The 16,335-nt window shown below is 40.4% G+C and overlaps 2 protein-coding genes across 2 annotated transcripts; one reads left to right on the top strand and one right to left on the bottom strand.

Annotated features, from left to right (window-relative positions):
* Window positions 1-7,123: 7,123 nt before the first annotated feature.
* On the top strand, window positions 7,124-11,831 carry fhl2a (four and a half LIM domains 2a). Its single transcript, XM_037239606.1, has 6 exons — window positions 7,124-7,231; window positions 9,154-9,328; window positions 9,423-9,597; window positions 9,684-9,853; window positions 9,929-10,115; window positions 11,307-11,831. The coding sequence occupies exons 2-6, from the start codon at window positions 9,173-9,175 to the stop codon at window positions 11,456-11,458; spliced, it is 840 nt and encodes a 279-aa protein (XP_037095501.1). The 5' UTR covers window positions 7,124-7,231; window positions 9,154-9,172; the 3' UTR covers window positions 11,459-11,831.
* A 498-nt stretch (window positions 11,832-12,329) lies between these two features.
* c21h2orf49 (chromosome 21 C2orf49 homolog) lies at window positions 12,330-14,260 on the bottom strand. Its single transcript, XM_037239607.1, has 4 exons — window positions 14,111-14,260; window positions 13,785-13,948; window positions 13,066-13,327; window positions 12,330-12,750 (listed from the first exon to the last, which is right to left on the bottom strand). The coding sequence occupies exons 1-4, from the start codon at window positions 14,237-14,239 to the stop codon at window positions 12,694-12,696; spliced, it is 612 nt and encodes a 203-aa protein (XP_037095502.1). The 5' UTR covers window positions 14,240-14,260; the 3' UTR covers window positions 12,330-12,693.
* Between the last annotated feature and the right edge of the window lie 2,075 nt (window positions 14,261-16,335).

Raw genomic sequence — 16,335 nt, forward strand, 5'->3', positions numbered from 1 at the left:
TACAGGAGTAAATTAAGACTAATTGATTCTGCCACTTGTAATTAATAGAATTACCGTATTTTCCAGACTATAAGCTGCAGTTTCTTTCATAGTTTGGCCGGGGGTGCGACTTATAATCAGGAGTGACTTATATGTGAAATTATTAACACATTATTACTCCGATCATTAACGCATTACTTACTTACTAGTGTTATTTTCACTTTAAACCGCATGAGGGCGCACTAGGCCTGTGAAATAATTGGAACCACAACTGACGATGAGTCTGACCTCAGCGCCGTGTGTACTTCCGGATTCAGCAGCTGCGTTGTTTATAAGTGACAGAGGACGAAGATTTCGATGGATTTAATGATTTGGAGTGACATGGATGGTTCGATAAAATTGTTATTTATGTTATAGTTATTTCATATAGTTATATATGCCTGTGGAATAATGGGAACCGCAACTGACGATGAGTCCGACGTCAGCGCCACATGCACTTCCGGAGTCAGCAGCGGTGTTGTTTATAAGTGATACAAAGGACGAAGATTTTGATGGATTGAATGATTTGGAGTGACACAGATGGTTTGATAAACTTGTTATTTATGTTGGAGTTATTTGAATAACTGTTAACATGTTGCGTCAGGCACATTCTCAGTTCCTCGTTTGTGTTTATGTAATGTTAGCATACCGTATCGTTTAGCCTGTTGTTGCCTATTGATGTCTGTTCTTGGTGTTGTATTTTGTCAAATAAAGTTCCCTCAAAAATGCTACTTGTACTCGGGTGTGACTGATATATGTTTTTTTCTTCTTTATTATGAATTTTATGGCTGGTGCAACTTGTACTCCGGAGCGACTTATAGTCCGGAATATACTGTAAGTCTCCATGTGTTTTCAAAAACTGCATTTCAAACAGGAAAAAAACGACATGGTCATCAGCACATTTCTAAAATGGCTGCAGCTGCCACAGCAGAGCCATTAAACATGATGAGGAAACAGAATCTTTGGTCTTCCTTGTAAATACTTTCTCAGGATGTAGTGGTGCGGTATGGATGTTTTTCGAGGCAGCTGCGCTGTTCAGTCATCACTGATTGGGATTCATTAGTACATCTTACATAAATGAACTTAGAAACAGTGACTACACTTGACTGCTGTTTATTGGCGAGCAAAAGTGTCGTTATAAAATTCACACCATTTCGTGGAATTCACAATCACCTTGACCTCCAGTCAACATTCCAAAAACTTGCTCGTTCACTGAAGACTCTAAATTTTCCATCGAGACCAAGTGTGTTTATTTGTCGATATGTACCCTGAATGACTATCAACTAATCCAGGATGCACGCAACTGCTCACCCAATGTCAGCTGAGATAGGCCCCATCTCACCCGCAACCCTAAGCGCTCCAGAAATTTCTTGGATGGAAGGTTGGGTGTACCGTATGTCAAACTGGATTCGTTTTAAAACCTGGACCTGTTATATGTGTATAAAAATGTCCACCAAGACAAACAGGTTTTAAAATCAACTCAATATTCACTTTGAAAGATAGGAAATATGAGGACAGACAGTCACCCGAGTCCGTACACAGACATCTGTGGAAACAGTAGCAGCGAGCATGTAACACCATATACTGTATATTTAGACTGAAACTGAAGCATCAAATATAGAGTAATGTTTGCTTGACAACTTCATACCCAACTGTGCTTTTCTCTCTCGTGTCACAGAAAACAACCCGGGTTTCAGTGTCCGATCTTGCCTTTGGACACTCGAGGCCTGGTAACTGCGAGCGGCCACGGCAGCTGCTATTGCTATGCGACGGGTAGAGTTCGCCAGATAAACACACTCGGGAACAGAGGGCTCCGCTTGTTGGCAAGACAAGTGAGTGTCTTTCACTCAGTCACTGAATTTAGAAAAGCTTAACAGTCAAGCATCAACAGAAATTGACTGCAGGGTGCCAAGTTCTACCCTCTAGTTACTATGTCCATGTGGTTTACACTCACCATTAGATAAGTTTTCTTTTGCACGTCTGACTTTTCAGCACTTTAGTTACCATGCCCACTGTGGTTACTACCCAAACAGAGAGGCCCCAAAAAGTGAGATGCTATCGACTGGTTATTTTACAGCTTTTACATGTTTTGACAAAGACTGCAATACAGCTTAGCCATTGTGGCTAGCTCCAAGATTTAGGTACCATAACACTATGTAGGTACACACTACAATACATACAGTACATACAATAACAATACAATAACACCAACAAACTGTAGTGTGAATAGCTCAACTTTTTAGATTGGTCATTTCGCAACTTTCACCAGTTTCGACAGAGACTGCGGTACGGCTAGCCATTGTGGATAGCGCCAAGGTTTAGGTACCCTGCCACATTGGTTAGTAACCCAACAAAAGGTGTAAGAAGTGATGATAAATACGATTTGCCTAATTGTAAAAGTCATTTTGGAACGTCTTCGGAAAATGAGGGTTAACAAACACCTTTAACACACAAACAGTCCGGTTTTTGCAAGCACTTTGTTCTTATTTATTTATTTATTTATTCATTCATTTATTCATTCATTTATTCGTTCATTTATTCATTCATTTATTCATAAATTTATAAATGTATTAATTTATTAAATTTATTAATGTGACTGTGTCAAAAATGACCTGGGCAATTATTCTATTAGGCTCAGGATATAGTTTTTTTTTTTTTTACTTTCACTTTTGGTAGTGTGTCAAGCTCCATCCTTCAAGTTTTGTTCCAAACCACACTGCTTGGTGGAAACAGGACTTCGGCATAAATAAAAGCACCAAATACATTTGAGCCCATTAGTTAAGTGCTCAATATTGAGCTTTTCTTGTGGCCAAGATCCTGAAGTTTCCTATCGAGCAAATAAATTGCAATAGATGGTGATTTATCTGCCCATTTTGTCCTCAGTAAAAGTGGACATGTGGGAGTGGTCATTTAAAACAAGTCACTGGGACAGTCTTCCAGCTGCTTGCCATGAAACAAAACAATCGTGCATGCTGAAACGTACTTTGCACATAAACCACGCACAAGCTATTCTATCTGTAGTTCAACACTTCAGGTTTATGTGTGTGCAGTGTTTAAGTGAACAAAGACAAGAGATTTTCTAAATAAAGGCTCGAGTTGAAACACCCCACTAATCTTTTCAGGGATTTAGCTGCCTGGGAACACAACACCAGGTTAAATGTGTGCAGATTCGCCAAGTCAGATATAGACTCGTATCACCACGATGGCAGCGAGAGCAGACTGTGAAAATCAGGCTTGGTCAATATTTGACTCAACAAGAGGTGACAAATCGCTATGATAATCTTGAGAAAAATGCTTTGGGGTCAAGCGTATGCTCTGGTGTTACAAATGATGTTATTAAGATTCCTATGAAGGCTAAAGACTACAAAAAAGTGAACCTGAGGAACATTTGATCTTAGATACATTGGTTTGATGCTGCTTAAAGCCGTTAGTGGGTCAAGGATGGTGTTGCTACACCGAGGCTGGTGGGGCATTTATAACCCAGTCAGAAATCTCTGGCCCCCATTAAGGCCCTTCAGCATTATACGTATGTGTAAATATATGGGGGCAGCCGTGATCAAGTGGATACGATCGTCACCTATCACCCCAGGGACCCCAGGTCAAGACCATCCACAGACACACAGCTGTTGTGTCCTTTGAGCAAGACGTCAATCCCCCAAACTGCTCCACCGGGTGCTTAAGCACCCCGTCCCCCCCCGAACATATTTTGTTGCAGCCTTAATTCCAATTTGAGATTTTGGTGTAAAATATATTTTCTCATGGAAACAGTGATTTGATGCCAGTCATTAAGCTTTTGTTTGTTGGCCTAGATTAATGATGCTTACTGACATATTTGGGCCTTCATCAGTCTTATGACATTCATAAGAGAAATTGGTGCTGTATTATTTTGAGCATAATTAAATTAAATATTGGAATCCAATCACATGTTGTCTTCCGAGTTAGTCAAGTTTAATTGATTTGGAGAAATGGTTAGGCTACTTTAATAGACACGGGTTTTTCTGTGGCGACGCCTGAAAGTCGGTACCACTAGAATAAAAGTGCAAACATTTGTGTAGATTTGCGTATTTAATCCGATTTCAATCCAATTCTTGCTCTGGTCACTAAGCGGTTCTCTTGTCCCATGAGCCTAAAAAAAAATCCATCCTCCATCAGATACAATTGCCCTTTGAGCGACCTTCGTTATGACGCTCAAGTTGGTCCCGGGGATCCATTTCCTCTGTTCGTAGTTTTTTTTTTCAGGATGCTCATTTTGGTCCTCGGATGAGTTGCAAGGATTCCAGTGCAATTGGTCTCCTGCATACCAATGATTAGCAGTCCAAAAAAAGACAACGGGGTCCGTCTTTCCTGACCTTTCCACGCGGCCTCTTATGTTGGCAGCGCAAGGACGCGCCGAGCTGAAGCATCACGAGACAGCTGCACTTTTATCCCTTGGACTGCGGAGCTGAGCTAGACACCAAGGAAGGGTCATTATGGGCCAGCTGGATATAAGTAATGGGACATTTTGCCAGACCTTTCTGCAAGACTTTGTCGATAGAATCTCCTATTTGGTATAGGCCACGCGCTTAAACCCTAAATATTTTATTTTTTGCTGATAAATGGTATAAACAGTTGTCAACTAACGTCTAGGTCATTTTGATATTCAGTGCATGTTTGGTGAAAGCTTGAATTTGCTCGAAGCTTAACGCTTGAAATCTGTTTGTGTGGCGATATCCTTAAGTTAAACATTGTACATGAATTTGTTTTTTTATGGCCTCTGATTGGACGAGCAGGGATTCCCGACATCACTCCCGGAGTCTTGCTACCATGGGGTATACTGGCAACATAGTATGTAGTGGCGTTTGCGAACAATTTTCAGATGAGTGATTTGTTAGCATAGCATTTGGTTCGTTTCTTTAGCATAGCTTGTCTTAATATAGAAAATATTTTGGTCGGAGTTTCTGCTGCTGTCAATCACGGCTGACCCTCTGACCCCCATCCAAGTCAGGTAACACCCCCGTTGTGTGCCATTTTCAAATTTTAGTGAAGGGTGGAGTAAAAGTTTGGTAGGGGGTCTTCTTTAAATAGTTCACAGCTGAGCCCATTTAAACTGTGTTGCAAGCATGTAAGAAGCACGTAAGAAGATAAAACAGCATGTTGTCTGTGACACACTTTTTTGAAATACCCAAAGAAAAACGACAACATGCTTTTGACACCATCGCATTTCCTCCATTTTCTTGTTTTACTGATAATACGCAAATTTGATTTATAATTGTATTTATTATTTTATTTATAACATTTCATTGGGAAAAACAAAACCTTTTATTCCTTAGATTACAAATTCTTTCATGTGTTTTTTTAATTCGTAATTTGTATTGTTAATTCATATGTTCGATCGTATGTTCATGATTAAACATGATGGCTTGGCTGTAAATACTGTAGACTTTTTTTCCCTCCTGTTTAGTACTTGCATAGTCAAAATACCTTGTGATTTTCTTGTTTAACAAAGACATACAGTTTGCATGGAAAATATGCCCCATGTCTGTCACAGGAAGAGTAATCCAATCTATTACTAGTCATGTTCTCCTTAATAAGTACAACATGCTGCTCTGTCTTCTCTTCAACCATCTGCCTTCAATTAGGGAGTCAAAAATATTGAGTCAAAGGACATGGCATCCTGTTTGTCCTACTCTCCACATTTGAGTATCATTTTATGATGCATCACTTATTATACACTGTCTTACTTTCATTTCAAGCATACATTGTATATAATCATGGTTTGTTTGGAAAAAAAAAATGCTATTAAAAGTGACAGCCATAATTAGCCCACCCACGAAAACGTGTTGATTCCAAAAAACAATGCCGATTCTGCAGAGAGCAATTCTTGATTCCACGGCTTGAATGTTGATTTTCCACGGGCATTGAAAAAATAACCTTAAGTGACTTGCAATAAAGCACATTAATGTAATAGTGAATATGAATTATGTTAAGAAATCATTCATTCATTCACTCAATCACTCACTCGTTCATTCGTTCATTCATTCGGTCGTTCATTCATCTTCTGAACCAAACACTGTGAAATATTGTGGTTACAAAATCCTCAAAATTCAAATTGTCTTTGCCTCTCTTCGGCAGATGTCTTTAATAGCAGTAAATTAATTTGAAATGTTTCATATCAAAAGTACTTGTGGTATCGGTACTTGGTATTGGTATCTGTGACGAGTCAAGAGCTAAGTACTCTTGCTGGTATTGGTCTGAAAAAAAAAAGCATGTAATATAAGCAAGCCATCGATCAGTCAATTCACGTACATAAATACGTACAATGAACACATTCAGCTGTAAAGACCCCGTTTTTGTCTCCTCACACGAACTAATCTCTCCGAGGTGCACCACAAATAGAGCACTCGGAGCTTAGTCGAGCACTGCTGACGTGTTTCTCACTGGAGGGAATCCAGGGCCCATCGGGTCAGGAAAACCTGAGAGAGAGCCATAGAGGCTTTGGCTGAAATAACGAACTGGGATGCGTGTGCACTGTGCATGTTTCAGCGAGAGGGTGAAGAAAATAGCGCTATAATTTGCCACCATGCGGGTGTCTGTCATCACCAGGCCTGAATACTATATCCGATGCGTTGGAGGTTTAGGATTGTATGTGTCTTCCCCAGTGAGTGGAGGTAGAGACAGATGAGACCTATGAGTGGAGAGAGGGGAGGGGAGGGGAGGGGGGTGACAATCCTCTTGGTTAGACCCTCGACGCTTTGGATGGTGTCCTGTTTCATGCAACAAATAATGTGAAGTGCCGTAATAATTTGCAGGCGTTTGCGTGTTTGGATCATTGCCATCATTTTTCGAGAAAAAAGATGAGAAAAGCTGAAATACACATTTGATTAAAAGGCTTTGCAAAGATTAGGGAGAATATATTGCATTGTGATGGTGACCGTAAACTATCCGAGTGACCGTAAAAGGCCACATGGTTGACTCCGGGAGTCGGTGATTGAATGGGCGGCCTCGGGTTTATCTCTGAGAAGCGCTGCTTTATTTATAGATCTTAAAAAAAAAAAAGAAAAAAAAACCCCAACAACCACCGACCCACCCACCCACCAACTCTTAATATTGCTCCTCCCCCATTTTCAATTAGCCCTTCCTGGGTGGAGTAATGCAATTGACTAGCGATCTCCCAGAGAGTCTTGCCTCAGTCTGATCCAGACTCCGCACAGGCACAAACTTCTCACACAAGAAGGTAAGACCGATCTATCCATCATCTGCTCATCCCCAATCATCATCTTCATCCCCCCCATCAATCCTTTCATCCCACCTCTGTGGTCTTGTCACTATTTGACCATCTTTCTCCTTCACCCGCCATCCCAGCTGTCGGGCCTTCGGGCAGCAGCCTCTTTGATTTTTATCATCCTAAAAGTACTCAACCGAGAGGCCGCTGTCCACCTTTAATTCCCAACATTTTCGCCTCTGAAGGCATCAGGCCTTATTTTGTCTGGTACAGATCGTGATCTCATGGACACGTTTGATTTAAAGTCTTTCACTTGATTGATCATTTAGGTTATGCCATTCATGAGGCTGGAGATCAGACCGCTGCAATCTTAGGGTTGGCAACACACTTTCTATGGCATTTTCATATTTCCTGCATCCTGAAATGTAGAGGTAATGGAAAGAGGGCAGACATGAATGACAAATAGATTGGGATAAAAAGAAAATGGATATTGCAATGTTACAATAACGATACCGTAAGTTTCGATATCAATGCTCTTGTTGACAGAAACATGAGGATGGAGATTTGTTTTTGATAGTAATATTGTGAAGTGAAACATATTTTTGATTGACTGTATTATATTTATCTCCAACCTATTTGGCAATAATATCATATCGTGAGTTATGGTATGGGCAGTTATTTTTGTGAGGGAAGCGTTTAATTTGGGATTTTATTGTAAACGTTTTTACAAGTACACTTTTGGTGAAATGTTTGGAAAAATATGTCTGGTATAGAAAAATAATGTCCTATCATATGGCATCAGTTTTCATGGTCATTTGTTTTTTCCTTCACTTTTTTGGATTATTATCATTATTCTTTTGAAATAATCAGACTATTATGATTAGCATTGGAAAAATATTGTGCTAATATCGTACTGTGATTGCCACCCGTAGTATGCAGGCCTTAAGAACAGTTGGCTGGGATTTGCAGGGATAGACCTTCAGGACCCACATGATGGTTCATCATCTCACTGGCTTTAGTTTGTCCACCATCAAAGGGAGCCCAACTATCTGGGAAACAGCTGCCCATCGTGTCGAACCGAGCCCGCAGACTGTATTTGTGGCACTTCAGATTAGCTGTTTTTATTTTTAGGCAGTAGATAAATTCTTGTGTAAGCTAGGTGAGTCATGGTGGGCAGTGATAGACAATAAGAGAATGTGGGCGGGGTGAACGGAAAGAGAATACCATTCAGCTTTTGAATATTTTCAGAAACATCTAGAGTGTTTTTGATGATTGAGTAGGACAAATTTTATCTGGAACAAACACTGCGGAAGAGTTGGGAAGTTATTTTCTTGGATCAATAGAGAGATGGGATGAAGGCTGTCAAGCTCAAAGCAGGACACCGGATAACTTTTGATCGGGTCCTAACGGCCAATTTGAAAAACCTAACTTTTATCTTTGAAAAGAATATCCCACCCTTGATTTGAATCCATACTGCTCGCCGAATGACAAAAGACACAGGTGAGAGACCCAGGGTGAGCAGCTGTGGTAGTGAGTAGCCATTCAAGCCACTTATACACACAGTGACAAGGGATACTGCAGTGCTGACAGCTGGAGGTTAGCTGATGGATGCATACAGTATAGTGGGGTGAGTTGGTGGTATGCAGAAGTTGTGTGTGTGTGTATGTACGTGCGTGGACCCTCGCTCGCTCACACACACACACACACTAAGTAGACTGATAGGGCTTATTTATAACCTCCTCTTTTGGAGCCAGAACAAAATAGGAGCCTGCTGAGAGAGAGAGAGAGAGAGAGAGAGAGAGAGAGAGAGAGAGAGAGAGAGAGGGAGCGAGCGAGTGGGGAAACATTGAGAACATTGAAATGTTTAAAAGCGTGCCCAGTAACAATAGATGACCTTTCACTGTCATCTCTGTGTTTTTCTTTATAATCCTAAGCGATCAGTCGTGGGTGAAAATGACAGACCGCTACGACTGCCACTACTGCAAGGAATCCCTGTTTGGGAAGAAGTACGTCCTGCGAGAGGAAAATCCCTACTGTGTAAAATGTTACGAGAGTCTGTACTCCAACACTTGCGAGGACTGCAAGAAACCCATTGGCTGCAATACCAGAGTGAGCATGCATGTGGAAACACATACTAAGTCTGGTCGTTTTTCGATGGGGAGGGCAATATCCACTCATGAACAAGCATCCCCTGTCCCGGCAGGATCTGTCTTACAAAGACCGCCACTGGCATGAAGAGTGCTTCAAGTGCTTCCAGTGCAAGCGCTCCCTGGTGGACAAGCCCTTCTCCACTAAGGACGAGCAGCTCCTGTGCACTGAGTGCTACTCCAACGAATACTCCTCCAAGTGCCACGAGTGCAAGAAAACCATCATGCCCGGTGGGGACGGAAATAAAAACACTGTATCGACACCCTCCTAGGTTCTCTTTCTCATCTTGGCGGTCTTTGTTGTTGCTGCCCTGAAGGCTCCAGGAAGATGGAGCACAAGGGCAACAGCTGGCACGAAACCTGCTTCACCTGCCAGCGATGCCAGCAGCCCATTGGCACCAAGAGCTTCATCCCCAAGGATAACCACAACTTCTGCGTGCCCTGCTACGAGAAGCAGTTCGCTATGCAGTGTGTGCATTGCAAGAAGGTAGGGGGGGCAGAAAGTTTTCTTCTCAAATAACATACCGCCAGTGCCATAATGCCACACGATGCTCTATCTCAGCCTATCACCACTGGCGGCGTGACCTACCGTGACCAGCCTTGGCACAAGGACTGCTTCCTGTGCACCAGCTGCAAGCAGCAGCTGTCTGGCCAGAGGTTCACCTCCAGAGACGACTTTGCCTACTGTCTCAACTGCTTCTGCAACCTCTACGCCAAGAAGTGTGCATCCTGCACCACGCCCATCAGCGGTAAACAAATCAACTAAATACATCCTCTCCTCCTTTTTTTTTTTAAATATAGCTTGTCCTCATTAAGTTGAGCTGGAGTCTCCACAGCTCCTCCTCCTTCTTTTCCACAGGTGCCCTGCAACCATTCTCACCTCTTCTCACACACTGAACAAAGGGGCTGCACGATATTTGTTGGCGTGCTTATTGTTTGTCTGACTCTGAAGAGAAACATATGATTGTAGTTGAGGAGTAAAAATATAAAATGAATCCTGATTCATACTCACACATATGGACAATTTAGTGTGTTCAGTTAGCCTAATGTGCATGTTTTTCTAATGAGGAAGGAAACCTGACTACACGGATACATAAAACTCACAAAAGAGTCAAGATATGAGATTTGAACCCATAACCTGTGACGGGGGGGCAAAATAGGCTATATTTCAAAATAAATCGATTTTTAATCCTACTCTGAAAACTGCAGTTAATGAGCAATTTTACGTTTAGCCAAGACTTTTTCATCATTATATTTTTAGAAAAACAGGAGAATTTCTTAGGTCTAAAAAGCTAGATTGATTTGATTCTGAAATATTTCCCATAGGAAATCATGTTAATGGGAATAATATAAAATAAAGGGGAAAAAATACATTCTTATCTCCACAGCAAATCCATTTTAAAAATCTCTTTGAAGGGGAGAATTTTCCCAAAATTTTCATGGAAGTCTGCGCCAATGGAATCTCTGAGGTCCCAAGAAACCTTTTCGTTGCTGATTTCTTTGCATTTAGCAAAGAAAATTTAAAAAAAGACTAACTCGTCATTAAGCAAGACTTAAATCATTGGCAGGTTTTTTTGTATAATATGCTAATCGTTCAGATGGTAAGTGAAGACATTTTTTGTAAAATTCAGATTGATTCAACTTGACAGGTTCCACTACATTGTTGGACATTTTACATATTTAACTCATTAACTGCCAGCTCTGTTAAAATCAATATTTGACGTCCATAGCCCTCAATGAAAAATGATTAAAATCAAAATTGTACTAAAAACAGATTTAAGACATGTTTTTATTTTATTCAAAAACAAAATCAGGTTGAATAAAATAAAGCATGACTCACCTGTATGTTCCCTGTTCCAGGCAAACCTCCCAGCTACACTTTTTATTGTATTCCCATTCATTCCTTTAAGTTCCCATGAGTGCAACTTTTGTTTTTTCAGGCCTCGGAGGCAGCAAGTACATTTCCTTTGAGGAGCGCCAGTGGCACAACGACTGCTTCAACTGTAAGAAGTGCTCAGTGTCCCTGGTGGGCCGCGGCTTCCTGACCGAGCGTGACGACATCCTGTGCCCGGAGTGTGGCAAAGACATCTGAAGGACGCCGCTGCACGCATAATTTGCATACACACACACATAGAAATGCTCATTGAGCATACGCGGCACCACGCTGCAGTCTCGTTACTCCATTCTAATGTTCAATGGGGTACGGCATAGCATATGACAAGAACCGAAGAATAACGCTAACAATATAACTACTTGCATGAATGTAGAGGACATGTTTGAAAATATGAATTATTGTGTAGAATCGACATGAACTCAGATTGCATGCTTCTAATGTTACTAATCTCTTTGTTGCATGGATTCGCCTCTGTGCCATTTGGTGTTAATGACTTGTGTAAAATTTAGAAATGCATGGAGTCAGATTTATGAATTTAAGAATGATCCAAAATAAAGTGTTAACAAAGGCATAGCGTCGCTCGTTCATACTATCCATTTTGGAGATTTTCATACTGCCTTCCGCAAAAGACAAGTGTGCAATTTCTTTCACAATTCAAAACAACCGAGAATGAAACACTAAAGCAAGGTTTCTTATTTCAGGAATTGATCAGCACAATTGCCAGGCAAACAATCAATTCCTGGGAATCAAACAATTGGGAACCAGTTGATTTTCATCCTTGACCGCGACTGTCATTTAGCCTCACGTGGAGCTCACTACCGACTACTGTTCATGGTCATAAATGCAAAATTGATTTCCCCTTCTTTAGTAAAAGTAACGCTGATCATTTCATTTGTCACACTTGATTGATTTTAACAAAAAAAAAAGTTGTGGGTAAAAGTATGAAGTTGGCATCTCTGATCTAAAAAGAAAGTCAACAGTCCACAGAACAAAAAAGGTTGTCAATGTTTATAGCTCATGCCTGGTGCCTTAAAAATGTAATCCCATTTTTGTGAAAAATTTAAGAATGAATGTTGACAGTGAGCCATTTTATTGTTAATTCCATTTGAGCTACTTGGCTGTGAATTATAAAATGACAGCGTTATTACACTAAGTCACCACATCACACACACAAAACAAAAGCTTGCAGAAAATGTCAGTACAGAAATATATAAAGTATTATATATACACACACTCGCCAATAACACATGCTAAACGTGTAAAAAGCTACATGAAGAACTACGAGATGATCTCAAGTGCAAAGTTGTATTCGCCCCACCAGCATCACATAATAGCGCATTACCAGTGAGATGACCGATGAATGAACATTTTTAAAATGTTTATTTGTAGCCAACCTGTGAAATCACACTTAGCGAGTCTTGAAAGGGCTGACGTCATGGCCATGTCACATGCTGAATCTTTTTCTTCACCTCTGGAGACATTGAAACACCCTGAAGACAAAAATGATAAACAATGAAAGAGCAGTCAAGAAAACTCACAACCATAAAATGACTGACTGAACCAATCGTGAAGAATATTTCAAAATACTATGAACATTCTTAATTGGTAATTAATAAATAAATAAATATTTTTAAAAAATCAACACACTCCCAATGCAGTTCTTTTTGTGATTTGTAAACACGAGACTAAAACATAAAGCATTTAAAAAAATTTAGAGTGTGTAGACTTGTTATATCCACTGTATGTCTGGAACGACTGGAATTCCAAAACACGAATAGTCCAATAGCATAACTTATGGTTCTTACAGAGCAGTTTGCCTCCCGCTTTAGGCTTGCTGTGTCAGGGCAGCGTGAAAACCTCTGGTTGGAAGAAGACATTGACGACGATGATGGTGGTGGTGACAATGTAGATGAACTGCCAGATAAACGACGAATGGGGTTGGCCAGATTTAGCGCCGGTGGGGGTTTTAGCCTGTCGGCCACTCCTGATGACGACACTGTACTCATTTCCGGCTTCTTGATTTTTGCTGAGCCATAGGAAATAGAATGAGAGGACCTAAAGTGGTCCCTGGAAAGAAAGGAACGGCACAACCAAGCATTAGAGAGAAACAGTAAACTGTAGCAAACGATCACAGCTCAGCTAGTGAACGCCATGACCAAACTTAGAAAGCTGGTGAACCGTGAGCTGGCGTATAAAAAAACAAAACAAAAGCAGCGAGTTCATATAAACTGGGCTATGGTCTTATTTTTGTCTTCCGGTGAGGTACCGCTAAATTGTAAAATTAAAATTCTTGTTCGATTCATTCATAGTTTATTTTGCATGTTATGATAATTGGTTATTTGTGTATTCATTACTGACACTTTTTGTCATTTCATTGTTTTGAATGAGATGGTGGCTAGTTTGAAATTCAAGTCAAGTTTAAGTGTGTCTCTGGAGATATGATCCTAGCGCAATTCTGTTCCCAGACCTTGCTACACCTCAGTGTGATCCCCCCGCTTGAAGGTGCATTGGTAGGGCGACTCACCTGTCCGGTCGCAGGCCGGCTGGGGCTTGTCTGCCTCGAGTCTTCGCCATCCTCTTTCCCCAGCGGTTGTCGGGTAAAGTGCGCTGAGGTCGCGGGATAACGTGTCGTACGTAGAGGTCTATGAGTTGGTTCCGACTCCCGCAATCTTTGGAACTTATCTTTTTCTAAGCCATAAAAACTGGTGAGACCATCTTTTAAGTACGAACATGACCAGAGGAGATGCATTGAGTTTTTTGACAAGTATGCTAACGCGACTGTTTCGTTCCTCGAACTAATTCATTAATTGAATTGTAATGTGAATGCGTCGTTTTGATATTATATCTCACCTCATTCAAAATCAACTGAAGAAAATCTTGAGACAGCAATTCAGGGTGTAGTAAAATATCCACGTCCGAAGCGTGAATATCTTTGCCGGCTAATTCACAGGAGGTCGCCATGTTGGTATTACCCAGCATGCTCCGCGTCACCGTCGTCTTCTTCTTTGATCGTTTTAGGATGAAAGACTGCCATCTTGCGGTAGCCAGTCAAAACAGCGGCAGAAAACTGAGCAGTCCATAGTCCACTGAAAATTTTAATCATAAGATCATTCTCAAACAAGGGTGGGCAAACTTTGGAGCTCAAGAGCCACATTTGTTTTGAAAATGGACAGATGCCGGTCATTCTTACATGTGGTAATTTTTTTCAAAAAATCATATCTAAAATACTTTGTTTTACTGTAAACCAATACTTTATTTACGAATATAAAACCATTTGTAAAGTTTACATTTGCCCATTATTATTATTATTATTGTTATTATTATTATTATTATTGTGGTCTTTAATGTCAGATATCTGTCATTCAATATTTGTTACTGCTTTGATTGCACTACTCGTACTAAGTTTGGAGTTAATTTGAGGACTTTTGATGTTATATTTTATCAGTGGAATGGGCACAACCCTTATCTAAGGCTTCCATCTATCCCAAACGGAGCCCCCACCACTTATTGGATGTTTAATCCTTTTAGAGTCCAAATAATATCGTTACTCCCATGTATAATACAGAAAGTACATGTATCACAAAATGTGATGTCTGTCCATTTTTGTCCAATAGGAAATCAAAACACCATTTCAATGTATTCACGATTATCCTCACTCTGGTAAGTTCACCTGCCTCAATAGTTTTCAGTCAAGTGGACACCCGTAGGAAACGTAGGTCTATCGTATCCCAGCAACATGGCAATATATTCACATCATATGACAACGACACTGTTTACATTGTGCAAGTGGATGACCTCAATGTTTTGTTGTATTTTTGCCATGACGTTCACCATCACTCCTTTAAAAATCATCTTTATTTGTCTGTTTCTGTTCTTGCTGATACATTATGTATCCAAGTACATGTTTACAGCTTAATAAATGACATTGTTTTCCTGCACAAATGTTTCAGAACACCATTGGACAATAATCACATTTTTCCCCTTATTTTTCATTTGAAACATAACTGACATTATTATGATCGCACTTAGAAATGGGCAAAAGAACCAATAAATTGAGTACATATTATGAATTTTCGCAACTCTGTGGAACTTACTGTTGAGTAATTGTTGGGGAGACTTATCATGGAAACTGAATGTTTGATGGTATACAGGTAGTTGACTTGATTTTCCTGTAATCAAGCAGCCAAATGAATCTTTTGAGAGGCACTAAGTACAGCCAATCCTAGCTTCAGCCAAGGATTCTTTCTTAAGAAGGAAAACGACCCTGAAATTTTCTTTGTGCTAAATTTAGGTTCTGTGCAGACCCACAAGTCAGAACACAGTGTTCAGATTAATATTTTGTTGGTGAAATATGCAATTAAACGGGTAAAACTCACCTGTTTTTATCTATCTCAGGGTGTTGTTGTTGCTGTTGACTTCCCCTTTAACATTGGGGCCAGCAGTATGAAATATTCAGAGACATTCATCCGTCCGTTCATTTTATTCTATTTGTGGGTCGTGTAAGTTGGAACCTATCTCAGGGGACTTTGGGCAAAAGCTCGACTTCACCCTGGACTGGTTGTCAGTCAATCATGGGGTGCACACAGAGACACACAACCATTTACAATCACATTCATACTGTATGTACGTATCTACAACCAAGTCAGTGTCTCCCAAGCAAGATTTTCCCAGTAAAAATAACCATAACCAATACTAAAAATCACTCTATTAATCTAATACTCATCCCTTACCACCACTGTGACTCAACGTACAAAACGGCAGCTCATCAACGATTGTTCACAAACGAGAGAGAAATGTTTACATTGGACAAGATGAAGTTGTTTTGCTTCACATCTGTGTGAAGCTGCCAATATGAAGGAAACATTTTGGACTGGGCTATGTTGTTTGAACGTACTGCAGAGACGTTAGAACGTACTGCAAAAGTCACTCAACGTCATTTGAACGTATTGACAAAGTCGTTCAAACATACTGGTGAAGTCGTATTTCGCCTACTTTTCACCAACTCGTTTTGAACAACTTAGTAGTACATCAAATATACTTTTCGATCGAATGACATAGCCCAGACCATTTTTTTG

The sequence above is a fragment of the Syngnathus acus genome, chromosome 21 (assembly GCF_901709675.1).
Source record: "Syngnathus acus chromosome 21, fSynAcu1.2, whole genome shotgun sequence".
NCBI classification, from domain to species: Eukaryota; Metazoa; Chordata; class Actinopteri; order Syngnathiformes; family Syngnathidae; genus Syngnathus; species Syngnathus acus.